At 43.1% G+C, this 22,113-nt stretch overlaps 1 protein-coding gene across 1 annotated transcript; it reads right to left on the minus strand.

Moving 5' to 3' along the window:
• Positions 1 to 435: 435 nt before the first annotated feature.
• On the minus strand, positions 436 to 5,109 carry LOC148140469 (uncharacterized). Its single transcript, XM_087978880.1, has 2 exons — positions 4,574 to 5,109; positions 436 to 1,742 (listed from the first exon to the last, which is right to left on the minus strand). Exons 1-2 carry the CDS (start codon positions 5,058 to 5,060, stop codon positions 1,516 to 1,518), a joined length of 714 nt encoding a protein of 237 aa, XP_087835006.1. The 5' UTR covers positions 5,061 to 5,109; the 3' UTR covers positions 436 to 1,515.
• Positions 5,110 to 22,113: the final 17,004 nt, after the last annotated feature.

Consider the following 22,113-nt stretch of genomic DNA (forward strand, 5'->3'; position numbering starts at 1 on the left):
TATTTTGCATACAGGTGTTTATAAACAATCACCACAAACTACAACAAGATGATTGACAGACTTAACATCAAAGCGTCACCTCAGGGTCAGAGGAAGACAAATTCAGGACAATTAATTGTGGTCATGCTATCTCCATTGAGAGGTTCCATTTACTGTGCAAAGGTGGAGCCAATGGCAGGTGAACATGTACGAAAATGGGTTTGGGTTCTTTTTTATCTTACCATTTTGATTGACCATCATATGATATTCCCTAAAACAGAGTTATTTCGTGAAGTGTATGAAGTGGAAAACTCAATATTTGAGTCATGAAGTGACCCCTGGGAATTGAAAAGAAATCTGTTTTCGGATTTTCCTGACTCAGTACATTCACATGACTATTACATGATATAGTTGACATCAAATGTTCAAACAGTACTCACACTATTAGGCCAGATTATAAACAGTGGACAGGTTTATTGAACATCAAACAAAAATTGCCAATAATCAGTACAAAGAGCTTGTGTACAAGAGGAGTACATAGGTGTTAGTAAAAACATCAAAGGCATCCTTTTACACCCAACCCATCACAACCTTAACCACCCATAGTACAGCTTTAGTTCATTTACCTTATTTTTTCTTTTCACTGATATATGAAAACATTTGATTTTTAAATTGTTTAAATTATTGTTATACTTTTACAGCATTTTCATAAAATCACATCAAGGGAAACAATATTTTGAGCAAATGAAACATCTCAGAATCTTTCTTTAGATAAACCAAAGAAAACATTTAAAGACCTTGTAAATCACATAATGAATTCCAAACAATGCTTTTCTTCACATCACCAATACGTTCTCCTCCAAGGCACACACCATTCTAACTTAGAATTATATTTCTACCCCTTCACTGTCACAGAATCAAAAATCTTCAACTTCCTTACAAACAGCAATATGTGTATTCCAACAATACATGGACAGCAATGATTCAGGTTAATGTCACTTAGGGAAGGACATTGCAGGTTGGGGAGTGAGCACTTTGCCAGTGGCATCCAAAGGATGTTAGGCAGTGCCACAGTCAAATGCAACCCTAAACAGACAGTTCAAAGATATCGGTCAGGTACAGGAAAGTGGGATTAAAGCAGGCCACAGAATAGTTTTGGCAGTGCAGACTCGATGGCCTCTTCTGCATTAAATGGATCCATTACTGAAATTAGAAACATCAGGATTACCCAAACTAAAATAGTTAAAAATCACACAACACCAGGTTATAGTCCAACAGGTTTAATTGGAAGCACACTAGCTTTCGGTGGTAGTGGAGTCACTGATGAAGGAGCGACGCTCCGAAAGCTAGTGTGCTTTCAATTAAACCTGTTGGACTATAACCTGGTGTTGTGTGATTTTTAACTTTGTACACCCCAGTCCAACACCGGCATCTCCAAATCATAAAATAGTTAAAGCTGTTCAAAAGTAGGCAATTTAATAGTTGTCAATTTTGCGAAAGCAGAGTGAAAAATTACATCATAAATATCCTAGTAGTCTATAAAGCATGCTCTGGAGTATAATTCTGTTGAAATGCATTCAGGTATCTGTTGAAGTTGTGAATTTCCTCTTGATTCCATACACTCTGGCCATTGGGATTCTGGGGCTCAAAAACAAATATTTTATCACAGCATTTTCTTAGTGTTGGATGTTCTGCTTCAATGATTTCCTTTGCTTCTTTCCCATTTCTCTCATCATCAACAATAAATATCAGGGATGATTTTCCTGCAGAATAAACCAATAAATCAATAGAAATATTACAGAAAGTGAATTATCTGAAATTCAATGGACACCATCAGCATATGCTTGGCCACTGGCAGCTTCTTGGAAAAAATGCCCCCAGAATCTATATATTGCACTTCCACTCCTCGGCTACTCCCATTTTATTTCTTTTTCTTTCCTTTGTCTCCCTCTCTCCTCCCTTGTGCCAAAGCAGGGTTGGTAGTTGACTGAGATACCAGCAAGTAATGGTTGGAGCAGGGACACCAGTGACCAGTAACCTGAAATGGAGACACCAGTGACCAGCAGCCAGAGAGGGACACCAGTGACCAGCAGCCTGAAGTGGAGAAACCAGGTGACCAGCAGCCAGAGAGGGACACCAGTGACCAGTGGCTCAAAATAGTGACACAAACCAGCGGCCCAAAGCCAGGATACTGGCAACCAGCAGCTACAGCAAGGACGTCTGCAAACAGCGACCAGAGAAGTCAGCAACCCAGTGCAGAGTATGGCAGCAGCCAGTGATATGATCACGTGGAACAGCCAGTGATATGACCCTGTGCTGGTTTGCTGCAGAGAGTTATTGGAGAGAGACTGTGATGGTTGTCTTTTTAACTTTGCTTCATGTTTTTCCAACCTATTGCTGTCCTGTGTATAGCTGTACTATTTGTAGCTTTCCTGTATATAGCTGTAATGTAACCTTTTTTGTCATTTCTGAATTCTGTTACTAAGGATTGTATTGGATCAGGGATGTGCTGTTGCAGTTATACAGCACCTTGGTGAGGCAATACCAAAAATATTATGAGTAGGTTTGGTCTCCTTTTCTGAGGAAGGATGCTCTTGCTCTCAAGGGAGTGTAAGGAAGGTTTACGAGGCTGATTCTGGGGATGGTGGGACTGATGTATGAGGAGAGATTGGCTAAATTAGGATTGTTTTCACTGGAGTTCGAATGAATGTGGGGGTATCTCATAGATACTTGTAAAATTCTAACAGGATGAGACAGTGGGAGGATATTGTGAAACTTGAAAGGGTTCAGAAAAGATTTGTAAGGAGGTTGCCAGGGTTAGAGGGTTTGAGCTATAGGGAGAGGCTGAATAGGCTGGGGGTATTTTCCCTGGAGTATCAGAGGCTGAGGGGTAACCTTATAGAGGTTTATAAAATCATGAGGGGCATGGATAGGATAAATAGACACAATCTTAAGTGGGCGGCACGGTGGCACAGTGGTTAGCACTGCTGCCTCACAGCGCCAGAAACCCGGGTTCAATTCCCGACTCAGGCGACAGACTGTGTGGAGTTTATACATTCTCCCCGTGTCTGCGTGGGTTTCCTTCGGGTGCTCCGGTTTCCTCCCACAGTCCAAAGATGTGCAGGTCAGGTGAATTGGCCATGCTAAATTGCCCCTAGTATTAGGTATAGGGGTAAATGTATGGGAATGGGTGGGTTTCGCTTCGGCAGGTCGGTGTGGACTTGTTGGGCTGAAGGGCCTGTTTCCACACTAAGTAATCTAATCTTTTCCCTGGGAGTCTAGAACTAGAGGGCATGGGTTTAGGGTGAGAAGGGAAAAATATAAAAGGGACCTAAGGGAAAACGTTTTCATGCAGAGGGTGGTGCATGTATGGAATAAGCTGTCAGAGGAAGTGGTGAGGCCGGTAAAATTACAGCATTTAAAAGGCATCTGGATGGATACATGAATAGATTTAGAGGGATATGGGCCAAGTGCTGGCAAATGGGACTAGTTTAGGTGAGGATAACTGGTTGGGATGGACGAGTTGGACCGAAGGGTCTGTATCTATGTTGTACATCACCATGACTCTATGACATGGTAGATGCAGGGAGGATGTTCCCAATGGTGGGTGTGTTCAGAACCAGGGTTCACAGTCTGAGGATTCAGGGTAGACCATTTTAGACAGAAATAATAGGACATTTCTTAACTCAGAGGGTGGTGATCCTGTGGAATACATTACTACAAGAAGTAGTTGATGGAAAAACATTGAATGTATTCAAAAGGTGGCTAGATAGAGCACTTGGGGCGAATGGGAGCAAAGGGCAGAAAACAGGATTAGGTTATTGAGTTGGATGATCAGCCATGATTGTGATGAATGGCGGAGTAGGCTGGAAGGGCTGAATGGCCTCCTCCTGCTCCTACCTTCTACGTTTCTCGGTATTCTGTACCTCAAGTGGGACTGAGTGGCCAATCATAAACTTTTCACTGTACAGTACTCATTTGAGTACATTTGACAATAACGCTAATTCAATTCAATTGCTTTCAATGAATAAAGGAATAAACATTCTGTATAATTTCTCTTAGCTAATTTTTGACCCACTGTGTCACATGACCTTGAAATGTTCTTTGGAAAATGAAGTATAATGTGGTAAAATTATTCACTTTGGTCATTAAGACAAGGAAGGAAGATAAAGGCATAAAACTTGTAAATGTTGATGTTCAGAGTGACTTGGAGGTATTTGTACCAGGAACTCACAATGTTAGCATGCCTTTTCAGCAAACAATTAGGAAACCGAATAAAGAAGTCTTGCTACAATCAGAAATTACTTTGTTAGACCATTCCTGAAATGTGCAGGTTTGGTCTCAATATGCCTGCGTTGGGATGCGGTGAAGGGTTCATTAGATCGTCTCTTGGGATGAGAGGGTTGTTCCTTTATAAAATGCTGGGAGATGTCAGAGCTCAGAACGGGGGACAGGGTAAGACAGAGTGGGAGGGGATGCAGGGCACTGTCAGCGTTATCGAGTTGGAATGATCACAGAGTCACAAACGTCAAAGTGTGCGATTCACGTTGTAGTTATTACAGTTAAAAGCAGTTACCTCATTGTTACTCCTTACCAGCTTTCAATTCCATGTACTTTAAAAAGTTGTCATAGAAAGAGTCGCGCACGTCCGTAAGGTTCCCTCTTCCATAAAGATTTGTGTGGTACACTCCATACAGATTGTGATACCTCGGAAACCAGCAATTCCGGAAACATCGACACATAAGGTATCTCCAGAACAAGGGGCAGCGATTAAAGCACTCGGCCACAACTAAGCAGGGAAGGGAACAGCAGCAGCATAGGGAAGAGATCAGCGGGCTGAGGAGTTTGTACAGCCCGCAGCAGAAAGTCTGAAAGGCTCGCAAGGTGCCCCAGCAACAGCGCCACAGCAAGTAGGAAAGGTGCAGCTCGTCTTCAAATGGACGGTACTCGACCTCCATGCTGCCCAAATCTAACCTGTCGATGACCTTCCGAGGTTTCTCATCGGGACAGAGCGAGCGGACAATGAGACGACAGCGATTCTGAAACAGCGGCATGTTTTGGGCCTCAGTATCACTGAGCATTGCACTCTCCTGCAGACTGGGGGTTCTGGACTCAGTCTGGTGAAAATGAGCTCTTTGGGATAGGCTCCGAGCTCCTCCTACTGACCATGCCCTCTTCGTGGGAATACAGTTCAGAGTGAGGCTTTGAGGCAAGCAAGTGCGGGAAATTGTATTTCATTTTGCACTTAGCCCGAAATCAGTTCCGAAATCAGCATTAGCAGCTTTCAAGAAGACCAGAATTAGAGAGATTCGGATCGAAATTACCTCCCACACATTATACCCATTACAACAGGAAGTTTAATTCTTTGAATGGAGAACAAAGTGCTCGAACTACCTGAAAATATCTTTTAATTCAAGTAAAATTCCTTTATTGTGTGTTGTTTTTCTAGACACAATACATAACCATCTCCCTGAAGCAGAACATTTTTCCCTCTGGATAAAGTCCCTATCCAGATTGCAGTTAACCGGCAGTGCTGCCCAGCACTGCCCTCCCAGGTTCAGGAATTTTGGGGTGTGGGTCTTATTCTGTTTGTGTAATGAGATCACGAAATGGACAGTGATTAAAAGCTGGCAACGTTCGATTGACCAAATAAATCATTCTGTGCTGTGCCTGCAGGCAAACAAATTCAATAGCAGGTCCCCGCGGAAGACAGATCCACCCTTTCCTGAGTTGTGTCAATGCCCCCATATCAATTTCTAACCTGGATCTTTGCCAGAAACTGCAAACCATCCTCTTCAGTTACTGACGAAAAGCTCGACCAAATGATCCCAATCTCAGTATTCTCTTCATTCTACCAACAACAGCAGACATACAGCAATACCATCAGCATCACAACATCCTGACCTGGTACCATTGCACCATTCCTTTACAGTGGCTGGTGTAAATTATTCCCTAACAGCACTTTGGATGTCCATACACCAGCTGAACTGCAGTAGTTCAAGAAGGCAATTCACTATCATCTTCTCAACATCACTTATGAATAGACAACAAATACTGGCCTTGCCCCTGTGATGATCACAGTGCATGGGAGAATATCTGTAATCCAACAAGGATCACCTCTGTAAGATTGTCAAATCTGAATCAATGTTGTTGAAGCCCTCTTTCACATTTATGCTCAACCCAGATTCACTGACTTTGACTGTCATTAACAAACTGGTTTGGAGTGGTAATTTTGAGATGTTCTGATATGAGACAAGTTGACCACTCTGATACAAGAGTGTTGTTTTGTTAATATCCTAATGAGTAAAATTTGCCCATTCTCAAGTAAAAGCAAAATATTGAGGATGTTGGAAATTTGAAACATAAGCATACAAAGTACTGGAGAAATCCACCAGGTCTGGCAGCATCTGTAGCGAGAGAAACAGAGCTAAACTTTAAAGTCTGATTTAACCCTTCTCAAGAACAGCCCACCCTGTCACAAACAGATGAACAAGAGCAATATTGAAGGAATTGGTGAAGAAGTCATTTCTACCAATCCAGAACCTTCTCTCTAATACCTTTCATTCTCAGAAATCTTTTGGACTACTCCTTCACCATTGTGTTCTGCCTGTCCTGGCATAGCTTTGCATCATTCTGGTCCCCTATAACTTATCCGTAACTTGCATCATATGGGAAGCTGAGATCTGCACTGCCTGCCTACACTCTTGAATCGTGTTCGTTTGAAGATTCGATCAAAGGGCCTGGGTTTCTGGTTCTCAGCCAAGCTTAATAATTTCTGGCCCATGAGGAAGAAATGCTGTTTGTTTATTAGCTGCTCACATGTTGTATTGGTCAATGCTTTGTGAGTCACTCTCTGACCTTTTGTTTTAGTACTTATGTGTTGCTGTGTGCGTGTATCCTATATAATGCTGATTGATATGAGGTGAGATGCAAGTGGCTGTCCTTGACGTTAAGGCATCGTCTATGACAAAGCAGTTGGCTTAATTGGCACCACATTCTTAAACAACCACTCTGTTCACCAATGCCCTGCCCCCGACCCTCAGTAGCAGCAGCTTTTACCACCTACAAGGTATAAATATTTATACATTTATCAAAGCATCTTAGGAACCAACTTTCAAACGCAAAACCAATTCCATCCCGAAGGACAAAGGCACCAAACACATGGGGACACCACCATCTTCAAACTCCCACCATCCTGTTTTGAAAACATCAAAGAATTCCTATAGTGCGCAAGCAGGACACTTGGACCATTCAATGCACACTGACCCCCTGAAAAGCAACCCCTCCAATCACCCTGCATTCCCCATGGCTAATCGACCTAGCTACATTGAATTGCCCTATAGAATCCATGGATACAGTTATAGAGTCATAGAGATATACAGCATGGAAACAGACCCTTCGGTCCAACTCAACCATGCCAACCAGATATCCTAAATAAATGTAGTCCCATTTGCCAGCATTTGGCTCATATCCCTCTCAACTATTCCTATTTATATACCAAACAAGATACGTTTTAAAAATTGAAATTGTACCAGCCTCCACCACTTCCTCTGGCAGCTCATTCCATACACCCAGCACTCTCTGCATGAAGAAGTTGCCCCTTAGATCCCTGTTAAATATTTCACCCGAAACTTCTGCCCTCTAGTTCTGGATTCTCCCACCCAAGGGAAAAGACCTTGCTTATTTACCCTGTCTATGCCCCTCATGATTTTATAAACATCTATAATGTCACCCCTCAGCTTCTGACGCTCCAGGGAAAATAGCCCCGGCCTATTCAACCTCTTCTGATAGTTCAAATCCTCCAATGCTGGCAGCACCCTTGTAGATCTTTTCTGAACCGTTTCAAGTTTAACAGTATTCTTCCTACAGCAGGGAGATCAGAACTGCACGCAATATTCAAAACGTGGCCCAACCAATGTCCTGTAAGGCACAATGTGACCTCCAAACTCTTATACTCAATGCACTAACCAATAAAGGCAAGCATACCTTCTTCACAATCCTATCTACCTGTGACTCCACATTCAAGGAACTATGAATCTGCACTCCAAGGTCTCTGTTCAGCAACACTCGGCAGGACCTTACCATTAAGTGTATAAGCACTGTCCTGATTTGCTTTTGCAAAATGCAGCACCTCATATTTATCTAAATTAAACTCCATCTGCCACTCCTCGGCTCACAGGCTTGTGATGTGTAAAGGAAACCTGCAGACAAAGGCATGCACAGCACGATCCCACAGGCAGCCATTTGGGACTCCCAAGGTATTTCCTTGCCTTAGCACCCTGCCTGACGCCCAACCCTTTTTTTTTGCCAATTGGCAACTCTCCATGGTGTGATAGGGACAGGGAGGTAAGGCAGCAATCTGGTCCTATTGAGAATGAATTCAATGAATGAATGACTTCTGTAAATTTTGTCACAGCTTCAAACCATTCTTTTCACTTCGCTGCACTGTCTATCTTTATTTACGGGGAACAAATCATATCATTCAGATGATGTTTGAGAGAGAGTTGACCTCCACATTTCAAATCATTATTTCAGCAGAAGCAAGGCTGCCAAATAGAACTGCAGACACTCCATTTAATTTGTAACCCCATTCTTCAAAGCACAGTTAACTGCATGACAACAACACCTAGCCTCGGATGGTTAGCCATGGTAAATGTGGCATGACAGCGATAGATTGAGGAGTTGGGTCTGAGTAAGCTGCCTTTGGAGGGATGGGACAGACCTCATGGGCCAAATGGCCTCTTTCTACACTGTAGGGATTGTACAATTCAGAGTTTTCTGCTGACATGATCCAGCAACCCCCTCTACTGGCTGCAAAGTTCAATGTTACAAATTTTACAATCTCAGCCAGTACACTTTTTTCTTACTTTATTCATACACAAGGTTATATGTTGCAGTTCCCCATCCTGTCTCTGAAAGAGCTTCCCCTCAGTTTCTGGTTATATTTAAGCCTACACTCCTGATGGTTGGCCCCCAGGCTGGAGGGGGAGTGAGTGGAGCAGAGGATCTCCTTATTATTCTGCTTAGAGGTCTGGCCAAGCCAGTCATTAAAAGTGCAGCTGAGTGGGGATCCAAGATGGCGGCGACCCAGCAAGTCTGAGTCTACAGTGCTCCTCCCAAGACTTGGGCAAAGTGGGTCACTCATCAAATCACTTAAAATAGTTTTTACTTAATGTAATTAGTTGTTTAGTATTGAATTTAAACAATTTAATCTCCAGTAAAAATGATTAAAGGGAAGGGAGCCCGCAGCTCTCAGCAAGCGGGAACCCCTCCCCCACCTTCTCCAGCTGCAGCAGAGGCGTCCGCAGCCGCCCCGTGGGACTTACCTACGGTGGAGAGCCTTGTGGAAATGATCTCCAAACTCGATGCAAAGATCGACGCTTTTATTGGAGAATCCCGAAGCCAATGGGATTCACTCTCGGCCGCGCTGCAAAAGGACGACCGAGACATCAAGGAAATTGAGCGCCAAATCAGAGGGGCGGAGCTAAAGGGCGCGACCTCCAAAACTACAGCACAATCGCCCGAACGGGAAGAGGAAGGCCAGCTTACAGTGTTCCTTGAACAGTGGCTCCCACAGCTTTTAAATTTGGAGGCTGGATCAGGCCAGGTAAGGATGGAATGGGCCTACCGGGTTGTAATATGCGGGCCCGGCTCGAACCAGCACCCCCGCCTGGTCCTGTTCTGGCTGCAGAGCTACCAGGAGAGGCAGATACTCTTAGAAGCCTCCAGAAATCTTGGAAAAGATACCCAAGCCATGATCTATAAAGGATCCAAGATCATGTTATTCCAGGACTTTTCCCCAGCTCTGGTCCAAAAGAGGAAGGTGTTTGATGAGGCGAAGAAGTGTTTAAGGGACTTACATATTCAGTACTCCTTACGCTACCCAGCGACGTTACGCTTTAACCATGAAGGGTCTGTGTATAACTTCGGATCGCTGGAAAAGGCCAAGGAAGTTTTGGACTCTCTTAGATAAATTGTAAGAGTTCATTGACGTTGGTTCGCTTCCCACCCACTCCGGTTTACATCCTCCCTTTTCTTTTATAAATTAATCCCTTTTTTTTAACCTTACTGTTTAATATTATCTTGGGGGGTGGGGAGAGGGATTTATTTATTTGTTTTCTACTTAATGATTTTCTCCCTCCTTTTTTTTATTCCATATATATATAGGTCTAGTTGATGTTGGTGGGGGGAGGGGGTTACCTTATCCCATTTTATCTCTGTCTCTAGGAGTGGGGTTGTTTTCCCTTGTTATTTTGTACTATTATATTTAATTATTATTTGTTGAAGCTGTAATCTTATAGTTATATATGTTTATACATGGTATTAACATTACCAAATATATCCAGGTGTCGGTGTGGGTGGGGTGTGGGGTAGGGTGCTCCCTGTTAACTCTAACTCTGTAGTATATTTGAATTTTGATACCCCCTGGGAACAAGGGGGAAAATCTCCATTTAAATACTTTTTATATTTTTTAAATTTAGAAATAGTTTTTTAATTATACTGTTGTGAGTGTATTAGAGAGCCTTTATTTTTGTGAATTTTATATGCTCTTTGCTCGGGATGTTCTGGATAGGGTCTCCCCTCCCGAGGGGTCTCGGATTTGCCCGGATGATTATGGTTGATCAGTCGGTTAAGTGGTGCACCTGGAATGTCAAGGGGAGTAATTCACCAGTCAAAAGGAAGAAAATATTATCAAATCTTAAGAAAGAAAGGGTTGATATAGCTCTCCTACAGGAGACACACTTATTGGATAAGGAACACTTGAAATTATGGCAGGGTGGATTTGATCAGGCCTTTTTTTCTTCTTTTAGCTCAAAAAGCAGGGGAGTTGTTATTCTTATTCAGAAAAATTTCCCTTTCAAAATCCTAAATCAGATAAAAGACAAATCTGGACGATATATTCTGATTAAGCTCTTATAAATGGAGAGGAATATGGGATTTTAAATTTGTATTGCCCCCCCAGCACATCCTTTATAATTTATAACGGAAGCCTTCTCAAAATTGATGGCTCTCGGTGCTCGTCATGCAATTATAGGGGGAGACTTTAATTGTATTATGGATCCGGAAATAGATAGGATACCCAAGAGTACTGCGGGAGTATCTCCCAGATCTAGACAATTGGTGGATTTGAACAAAGAATTAGGACTAGTAGATGTATGGAGATGCCTTCATCCACAGGGCAGAGACTTCTTTTTACTGCAATCCATTTCAATGTCATACCAGACTTGGTATATTTTTTGCCCCCTCGATTTTTTAAAATTCCATATCATCCCATAAAATAGGCAGTATAGCATTTTCCGATCACACTGCTGTATATATGGAAATCAAGGCGAGGAACAATGAGAATTTAAAACTGTTTTAGAAATTAATTCAGGTATGGCTAGCATGATGTGGGAGACCATCAATGATGTGGGAGACCATCAAAGCTTACGTGTGAGGTTTGATTGTCTCATACTCAGTGACCCAGAAAAAATTAAAGGGAGAACAACAGCGTTTGCTCGAAGTTCACTTAAAAGTGGCTGAAACAGCATACGCTATTATCAAATTGCAAAGGATTACGGCCCTTAGGACAGCTGTAAACACCATGCTTACCCAAACAGCTAAGAGGGAAATATGATTTGCAAAACAAAGGTTATATGAATTCGGCGATAAACCTGGTAGATACTTAGCATTTCTTGCAAAGAAAAAGAAGGCCCCTCAAACTATCGTGTCTATCAAGGAAAGTACGGGTATTTTGACTCATGATCATAAAAGGACTAATGCAATCTTTAGAAAATTTTATTCTGATTTATATAAATCGCAGGACTAGGAGGATGTAGTCATTTTGTAAAAACCTGACCTTTTCGGACCTAACTCCGAAACAGGTTTCGGTCTTAAATGCTCCCCTAACAATTCAAGAAATACTTGATGCAATCAGGCAACTTCAGAGCGGTAAGACACCTGGCCCAGACAGCTTTCAAGCTGAATTCTATAAAGAATTTACAGGAATATTGTCTGGTCCACTTATGGACATATATAACTATTCATACAGTCAGGGCTGTCTCCCGCCTTCGCTGAAAGAGGCTAATATCTCTCTTATCCTTAAAAAATGAAAGGACCCAGAAGACTGCGCGTCATACAGACCAATATCCTTGCTAAATGTAGATTTTAAAATCCTCTCTAAAATGTTAGCATTGAGGCTAGAAAGGATATTGCCACATATTATAAAGGAGGATAGACGGGGTTTATTAAGGGCCGTAGATCATCCAATAATGTTAGAAGGGTTTTGAATGTGATTCAAGCCTGCCATCAGGGAAAGATACCAGGAGTGGTAGTCTCATTAGACGCGGGAAAGGCATTCGACAAGGTTGAATGGTCATATCTGTTTTACACATTGGAAAGGTGTTTACCAAATGGATCTCAACACTGTATAGTGATCCCAAGACAGTTGTGATTACCAATGGGTTAGGCTCGGATAGCTTCAGTGTGGATAGGGGCTGCCGTCAGGGATATCCTCTCTCGCCATTGCTATTTACGCTAATAATTGAGCCACTAGCAGAAGCTATACGGGCTGACCCTAATATAACGGCTCCGAGGATTGGTACAGGTAAATATAAAATTACGCTTTATACAGATGATGTTCTTCTATTTCTCAGTAATCCTTTGTTGTCCATGCCTCACTTAATCCAAGTTATTAATACATTTATTAGATTACTTACAGTGTGGAAACAGGCCCTTTGGCCCAACAAGTCCACACCGACCCGTCAAAACACAACCCACCCAGACCCATTCCCCTACGTTTATCCCTTCACCTAACACTACGAGCAATTTAGCATGGCCAATTCACCTAACCTGCACATATTTTTTTGGACTTTGGGAGGAAACCGGAGCAAACCCACGCAGACACAGGGAGAATGTGCAAACTCCACACAGTCAGTCACCTGAGGCGGGAATTGAACCCGGGTCTCTAGCGCTGTGAGGCAGCAGTGCTAACCACTGTGCCACTGTGCCACCGTGCCGCCCACAAATTTTCAATCTACAAAATTAATTTCTCAAAATCGGAGGCTATGCCAATGGGTGGCCTTGCTAGTATATCCCACTTATTGGACAGATCCCACTTGCCCTTCTGGTGGTCCCTGGAGGGTTTTTTATATTTAGGTATTTTTATTACCCCAGTATTTGGTCAGTTATACAAGGAGAATCGATGTTTCGGGCATAAGACCTTCTTCAGGCTTATGCCCGAAAAGTCGATTCTCCTGCTCCTTGGATGCTGCCTGACCTGCTGCGCTTTTCCAGCAACACATTTTCAGCTCTGATATCCAGCATCTGCAGTCCTCACTTTCTCCTCAGTTATACAAGGCCAACTTTGTGCATTTACTGGAAAGGATAAGATAGGACCTCCAGCGATGGGGAGACCTTCCAATTTCCTGGCTAGGTAGAATAGCACTAATTAAAATGAATGTCCTGCCCCATCTCCTATACTCTATGAGAATGCTTCTGGTGATGCTGCCGAGGCTGGCACTACATAAATTATATGGCTGGTTGGGTTCCTTTATCTGGAATCAAAGACGGCCCCTCATTAAGCTGAAGAAGCTACAGCTTCCACAGGCAAGGGGAGGATTGGATTTCCTAGATTTTAGGAAATATCAGTTAAGTTCCCTATTAAGTTATATAGCTGATTGGGTCTTGTCTGACCCACAATCAATCTGGCTGGACATCGAGGCTTCTCAAGGAAAATGCCCACTTATTAACCTTTTATTTTCAGACAAGAGGAAAATCATTACGGACCACTGTAAAAACCCTATAATACTAAACACAATTAAAGCTTGGAATATAATGCGGCAAAATGAGGGCAACTCACATAAAACATCCCCCTATGCTCTGATAGTGGGAGCATGGGGATTTCAACCGGGGTTTACAGATGCCACTTTCAATCTCTGGAGATCCAGGGGTATTTCACGTTTAGGGGATCTGTTTAAAGAAGGGGTCCTGATGTCTTTTGAACAGCTGTGTCAGAAATTTGGATTACCCAATGAAGACCTCTTTTGATACTTCCAAATTCAAGATTATATACAGAAGAAGACTACGTTATTAGATAGTCTTTATAAATCAGATAGAGAACATAGAGCGCTATGGCCAATGGGCGTATCTTCCGTCGGTATTATTTATCACTTATTACACGATGAAGTATTAGGAGATATGCTTAAAACATGGGATCAGGATTTGGGGCTAGAAATCTCTATAGAAATGTGGAATGACATTTGGGAAAATACTAGAAGAATCACCATCTGCAACAGAACTCAGGCCATTCAGCTGAAGATACCATGTACCATATAGCTGAAGGACCCATATAGCTGAAGGATCGATTGGCAAAATTTAAGGCAGGAGTATCTCCAATGTGCCCAAATGTAAAATAGAGGTGGGCACTCTTGCGCATTGCTTATGGACCTGTCATAAGATCCATAGATATTGGACTAAAGTAGCAAGTGCTCTGACAGAAATCTTAGGAACGGAAATTAGAGTGGACCCTGTATCTCTCCTTTTGGGCTTTTCGAACTTACCCTCCCTGGATGTGCACGGGAAGAGATTATTTTCTGTTCTCTCTTTCTGTGCAAGGAAAAATATCTTGGTAAACTGTGCGGCTGAGGGCCCCCCTGGACTTTCAAATTGGCACAGATTAATTATGGAATGTATTCCCCTTGACCTCCTTACAAATATGGTGCACTATTCCATAAAATATGGCAGCCCTTCTTGAATTATATAAATACAGATATTTCGGCCATCCTAACAAGGGCTTTTGTTTAATTGAGATTGCGAACCTGGCTGGTCCGGGGCCCCTTGGGAGAGGAATCCCGCACGAATGCGGGTTTTATATTTGATGTTAACACATTCCGAGCATGTATCTCACTACCCAATTTCTGTGTTATCCATCGTTTTTTTAAAAATCTTATTTGAATATTGTAAAAGACTTAGTTATACACTCTAGTTAGTTGTAGGTTAGATTAGTAGTTAGTTAAGTTTTTTTTTCTTCTTTGGTATTTTTCTTTTGTTAAATTTTGGTTATTATTTATTTAAGATTTAATTGTATATCAATGTTGATACTTGGGGATTTTTTTATTTTGTAAACTTGTAAAAATATGTTGAATTTTCAATAAAAATATCTATAAAATAAAAGTGCAGCTAGTCAGTAGATGACAGGGCCTTCTGCATGGCTGCCTTCCTATCTTCCATGGCCACAGTTCTCATTCAGGTGTTCTTGCAGAGGGAACACGCCATGCTCATTTTTACAGCATGAGGCTGTCACTGGGAAATGAAGGAGCAGAGTGCCTCATCAACCTTCAAAATTACACTGCAATGAGTTCAACAAGTTTCTTTTTGTTCACTGGGTAAGAGTACCCTCTGAGATGGCACACTGCACTGATAATGGGCTGTTTATTTTGTTCATAGATTGAATGAACGGAATAGAACTGGGCTGTTTTAGGACAGCCTTGTAGTCAAAATGATGAGCATAAAGCATTATCAGGCATCAGATTCTCAACATGAGATTCATCATTATTAATAGTTATGCAGAGAATATGGACATCGCTCACATTTATTGCCCATCTCTAAGGGTCATTGAAGAGGTGATAACTGCATTCTTGACCAACTGCAACCCCAGTGGTATAGTTAGACTCATAATGTTGTTAGGGAGTGAGCTCTAGGATTTTGACCCGGCGACACTGTAAAAACAGTGATATATTTCCATGTAAGGATGGTAAGTGACTGGGAAGGGAACCTGCAAGTGGTAATATTCCATGTATCTGCTACCCTAATCATTCAAGGTAGGAGAGGTCACAGATTTGGAATATGTTGTACAGCCTTGGTGAGTTTCCATAGTGCATCTTGTGGATAATACTTGCTGCGACTGAACGTCACTGGTGGAGTTGTGAATATTTAAAGTGGCAGATGGAATACCAGTCAAATACACATCTTTGTCCTTGACCATCAAGCTTCATGAATGTTGGCAGAGCTGCACTCATCCAGGCAAGTGGAGGGTCTTCCATCACACTCCTGACTTGTGCTTTGTCGATAGTGGGCAGGCTTAGGGAGTCAACAAACACGTTACTCAGCACAGAATTTCTAGCCTCTGACCTGATCTTGCAGCCATAGCGTTTATATGGCTCCTCCAGGTAAATTCTGTTCAATAGTATTAAAAGTTAATCAGATATTCATGATGCGTCATTCATTCACAGTGAAGCCATTAAATGTCAAGGGAATATATTTAGTTTCTGTAATTGCGCTGATGATTATTGCCTGGAATGTGAATGTTACTTGCCACCTTTCAGCTCAGGGAGAAAGTGAGGACTGCGGATGCTGGAGATCAGAGCTGAAAATGTGTTGCTGGAAAAGCGCAGCAGGTCAGGCAGCATCCAAGGAACAGGAGAATCGACGTTTCGGGCATAAGTCTGAAGAAGGGCTTATGCCCGAAACGTCGATTCTCCTGTTCCTTGGATGCTGCCTGACCTGCTGCGCTTTTCCAGCAACACATTTTCAGCACCTTTCAGCTCAGGCCTATGTCCAGATATTTCTGCGTGCTGGCACAGATTACTTCATTATCTGAACAGTTGAAAACGACACTGTGCAATTTGCAGTGAATATCCCTGCATCAGACTTTATAATGGATGGAAGGTTATTCATGAAGCTACGGTTAGTGGTCTGTCCTCAGAGACATTGGTCTAGAGGGCCAGGAGTGTGTTAATTCTGTCAGCTGACATTCATCACTACGCAAGCAATGATGTCACTGGTGAGATCATGTTCATCAAGAATACTTTTTATCAAGAGGTTGATAAATTCTTGATCTCCTAAGTAATTAAGGGCTACGGGGAGAGTATGGGTAAGTGGAATTGAAAAGTCCATTAGCCATGACTAAATGGTGGAGTGGACTCGATGGGTCAAATGGCTTTGCTTCTGTGGGATAAAGCAGTGTTACTTCTGCAATCATAATTACTTATGCAAGGTAAATGAACTCAGCCGAGAGCTGAGTCAATAAAAATGAAAACTATGCGAAGGAAATATATAATTTTTTTTATTAGCTAAAATGTGCATACAAGAATGAAATGTGCCTGCAAACAATGGTAGATGTTACAGACAAATAGATAAGGTGCTGTGAGGGGAGGGGTTAAGCGAGACATGCCTGTACAAAACAGTAGTTATAAGCATCTATTTCCCGCTTCTGCAAAAACAAGAACAAACCACAATCAAGAGGTCATGAGTTCATAAGGTCACAACAAGTAATGAAGGAGGATATACCTAACAATGGACCACAGCAGGATGTGGTCAAATGGCCTTGTGAGGCCAGAAATAAGCATTTTGTCACAGACAAGGCTGGATAAGACAAGAGATGAACAATAGTATTGGGCGTCTGTCTTAGAGAAGTGGGAGATGTAAACAGGGCAGGAGCAATGGGAGGACAGAATAGGAATGAATTATATAAATATTGTGTACTCGTTAAACACGGGGTGTGTGACTATTTTGTAAGTGGACACCACACCCCTCTTGCAAGAGCGTAATAAACAATACTACTGATTCAGATCTTGTCTCAGATTGAAATTATTGAAGTGCGTGAACTTTGTTTCTCACACTTCCACTCCTATGTCTTATGGTCTCTTGAGGCTGGTTTAGCAACAATCTCTTCCACTGGACCAGATTCTATGGTGCTGTGCATCAAGTAGGTATATGGTGGAAGAGATACGTGGAACAGCAAATGTTGCACCATAAATGAACACAACAGAGATCATTGGAGAATCTCAGCAAGTCTAGCTGCATCTTTGGAGGGGAAGCAGAGTTAACATTTCAAGTCCAGTGACCCGTCCTCAGAATCATGCAGGGGATATATTGCACATCGGCCATGTTAACAGACCTTGTCAAGGATTGTGTTCTGAGACTTCTCCTGTTCACTTCTCTTTCACACACATGCCCTCTCTCTTGCTCACACACGTGATCTCTTGCACTCACATACTCTCTGTCATGCTCACACATGTTCTCTTTCTCACATTCTCGCTCTCACTTCTTCCTCTTGTCCGTACAGTCTCTCACGTTGACACACTCTTATGTTCTTGCACACTCACTCGCATTCACGCACATTGTGTTCGCGCACACTCTCGCTTTTGCAGACACTCACGTTCGCGCACACTCACATTCGCACATTCTCTCACTCATTCGCACACTTATTCTTCCGCATGTTCACACACTCTCTCACACATGACTCTCTCGCTCTCACACACTATCGCACTCACACACACTCTCTGTCTCGTGCTCACACTTTCTTCCTCTTGTCCGCAGACCCTCTCATGTTCACACACTCTCTTACATTCGTGCACACTCATTCACGTTCTCGCAAACATGCTCGTGTTCGTGCACAATCGCGCACACTCTCGCGTTCGTACACACTCTCGTGTGCTCACACACACTCTCTCACTGGAATTACAATGTTCCTATACAACTGAAGATGGCACCAGAATCAATCTTTTAAAGCTGAAGTTTTTCATGCCCTTGAATAAGTTTTTAACCAATGTCATTTCATAATTCTGAGGAAGAACTGGACGAGTGGGCAGAAAATGTTGGATTTTGAAATTGGGAAGTCTCACCAAGCCAACTTTTGTTCTGACAAATATGCATTCAAAATGCTAGTTGATATTAGATTAGATTAGATTACATTACAGTGTGGAAACAGGTCCTTCGGCCCAACAAGTCCACACCGACCCGCCGAAGCGTAACCCACCCATACCCCTACATTTACCCCTTACCTAACACTACGGGCAATTTAGCATGGCCAATTCACCTAACCTGCACATCTTTGGACTGTGGGAGAAAACCGGAGCACCCGGAGGAAACCCATGCAGACACGGGGAGAATGTGCAAACTCCACACAGTCAGTCGCCTGAGGCGGGAATTGAACCCAGGTCTCTGGCGCTGTGAGGCAGCAGTGCTAACCAGTGTGCCACCATGCCAACCACATATTCTTTTCCTTTAGCCATTATTTATCACTCATTTTTAGTTTCCCTGTTTTATCATCTTCTCACGATCAATTCAGATGGATAATAAATGCTGACTTAGCCAGGGAATATTTAAATAATGCAATGTGCATCTTTATCCAACGAAGATCAATAAGAACTCTTACACCTACACCACAAACCCTGATAAAATAGACATTTGCTCTGCAGCGACCATGAAATCAACAAATTCTGACCAGATAGCAGGAAGATTTAGTGTATTTTGTTAGTTTGAGAAGAAATTGTTCAACCAGTCATCCAATAATATTTTTATTCCTTTTTGATTAAGTTTCTCTTGCTTGGAAAAGGGCAGCCAGACTGATGGGGGACATTAATTGAGTTGCACATAAAAATTCTATTTCGTAACAGGAGGTCAATGTTTTGTTATTCAGACCTCAGAACATTTCAGTTGAGTTCATGGAAATCTGCACTGTATTCATTAGCATGTCATGTATATACAATCACATGAGTTGAAAAGTTTAGCACTAGAAAAGCACAGCAGGTCAGGTAGCATCTGAGGAGCAGAGAGTAAATGTTTTGGGCATAAGCCCTTCATCTCTGGGATCGGTGATCCACCCGAACCAAACCTGTGCTGTACCGGGCAGGAAGATCACTGAGAGTCTTGCACTCCTCAGGGATACGATCGCCTACGTGCAGGACAGGGGGTTGGACACCTGCCTCATCAGCCTGGACCAAGAGAAAGCATATGTATATGAGAGACATTCTCTCCAAAATGGGTTTGGTGAGGGAATCTGCATTTGGATCAGACTGCTCTACACCAACATTGTCAGTGCAGTCTCAATCAATGGGTGGGAATCAGATAGCTTCCCAGTCAGATCTGGAGTCAGGCAGGTCTGCCCTCTCTCTCCTGCCTTGTTTATATGCTGCATAGAGCCATTTGCCAAGTCCATCAGGAAGGATGCGAGCCTGACAGGGGTGACTATTCCTGGCATTGGGGGCCTACTGGTTAAGGCCTCCCTGTACATGGATGACATTGGCATTTTCTGCTCTGATCCGCTGTCTGTGCACAGACTCACGTGCATATGTGACCTGTTCGAACCGGCCTCAGGGGCCAAGGTGAACCGAGGCAAGAGTGAGGCCATGTTCTTCGGGAACTGGGACGACCAATCCTCGATCCCCTTCACCGTCAGGACTGACCATCTGAAGGTGCTGGTATTTGGTTCAGGAGGGCTGGGGTGTGCGCCAAGTCTTGGGAGGAGCGTATCAGGAAAGTGAGGCAGAAACTGGACAGATGGAAGCTGCGATCGCTCTCCATCGCGGGTAAAAACCTGGTCATCAGGTGTGAGGCACTGTCAGTGTTGTTATATGTGGCACAGGTCTGGCCTATTCCCAGAACCTGTGCCGTCGCAGTCACCCGGGCCATCTTCCATTTTATATGGAGGTCAAAGATGGACAGGGTCCAAAGGGATTCAATGTATAAAGACCTGGGCAACAGGGAGAAAGCACACCCAATGCCACCCTCACCCTGATGGCCACCTTTGTGTATGGCTGCATCAAGCTGTGCGTGGATCCCTGGTACGCAAACACCAAGTGTCACTACGTACTGAGGGTCTACCTGTCCCGGTGTTGCGAAGGACGGGCTTAGCCTCGCTGCCGTGGAACGCTCCAAGTAGTTGGACCGTTCTGTACCCCCTGTACTTCATGGAGAAATTTATGAAGAAAAATACCTTTGACCACAAGTCCATCAGGAAGTGGTCAGCACATAGTGTCCTTGAGACCCTTCGGGAAAAGGAGAGGGTGGATGCTATAGAGTGGTTCCCTGAGCAGACTGTCAAAGCCATTTCGCAGAATGCCTCATCGCCAGAACTTTCCAACAAGCACCAAGACATGACTTGGCTGGTGGTGAGAAGGGCTCTGCCTGTGAGATCCTTTATGGACGCCCAGACTCGCCCTCGAAGCGGCTGTGGAGGGGACCAGACTGTCACACACCTCCTTCTGGAATGTGCCTACACAAAGGAAGTCTGGAGGGGAATGCAGTGGTGTTTGTCAAGGTTCGTCCCAAGCAGCGCCATGACGCAGGACTCCGTACACTATGATCTGTTCCCCAGGACGCACACCGAGATGAACATCAACTGTGCCTGGAGGATCATCAACTCGGTCAAAGATGCTCTTTGGTCTGCCCGAAAGCTTTTGATCTTCCAGCTGAGGGAGTTGACCCCGACTGAGTGTTGCAGACTGGCACATTCCAAGGTCAAGGACTACGTGTTGAGGGACGCGCTGAAGCTTGGGGCAGCTGCCACCAAGGCGCAGTGGGGAAAGACCACCGTGTAACGTCTGCCTGCCTAAGAAGAACAGGGGGCCCACTCAGTAAGTAGGCTCTGCTGATGCCTCAGCGAAATATAGGGATGGTAAACATACAGACTTGTATATACGAATGATTAATTCCGATCTCTGTATGTAAAAAAATGAAATGTGCGCCTATGAATGGCATCACCAATTGTACAGATCATCAAAATATTTATGAATAAATAATATTTTTGAAATCAAAAAAAGTACATTCACACCTCAGTCCCTGAAATTATGTTCATAAACACAACCTTCTTGATTCCAAAGTAGGAAGCATATGTTCACAATCCTGCATTTCGCTCTGATGTGCTGGTCTCCCCAGTCAGTCAAAGTAGAGTTTTTTTGTGAAGACTCCTTCTCCAGTTACTTTCTAACTGTTGAATACATTATAGAGTGATAAATGACTGGATGTAGCTGAACTGTAGCTCCTTGATTGGATTAAAATGATTGTGCGATGTCTGAATTCTAACATTACATGTTGTTTCTGTGTTTTCGATGGTGTGTAGTCCAGTGCTCAGGATTCATCAAGATAGCAGGTTTTTTTAAGGCATATCTGGCCACACCTTGTATGCTTCAGGGTTGGCAGTCTGTCTTGATGATCATGGTAGATGTGCAGAGATGTCGGGCAAAAAGGATGTAACTCCTGGTTCAACACAGCTCTGCATCTATTGATCTATCACAGCATTTTATAACTTGCCAAGTTTAACACTGTTTTTATTTCACATGGTGATCATTCAATACAACATGATGCACAGAATCCTTAGAGTGAAGATTGGATTTAATCACTACAAGGAGTGTACTGTGGTGACATTTAACA

The sequence above is a fragment of the Chiloscyllium plagiosum genome, unplaced genomic scaffold (assembly GCF_037043375.1).
Source record: "Chiloscyllium plagiosum isolate Xiang-an unplaced genomic scaffold, Cpla_swu_hap1 HiC_scaffold_35, whole genome shotgun sequence".
NCBI lineage: Eukaryota > Metazoa > Chordata > Chondrichthyes > Orectolobiformes > Hemiscylliidae > Chiloscyllium > Chiloscyllium plagiosum.

Excerpts from the sequence above, each read along its gene's own strand:
- LOC148140469 (XM_087978880.1), bottom strand. The coding sequence starts at position 5,060 with ATGCTCAGTGATACTGAGGCCCAAAACATGCCGCTGTTTCAGAATCGC. Across the intron at positions 1,743-4,573 it reads GTACATGGAATTGAAAGCTG|GAAAATCATCCCTGATATTT; the intron begins GTAAGGAGTAAC and ends TTTATTCTGCAG.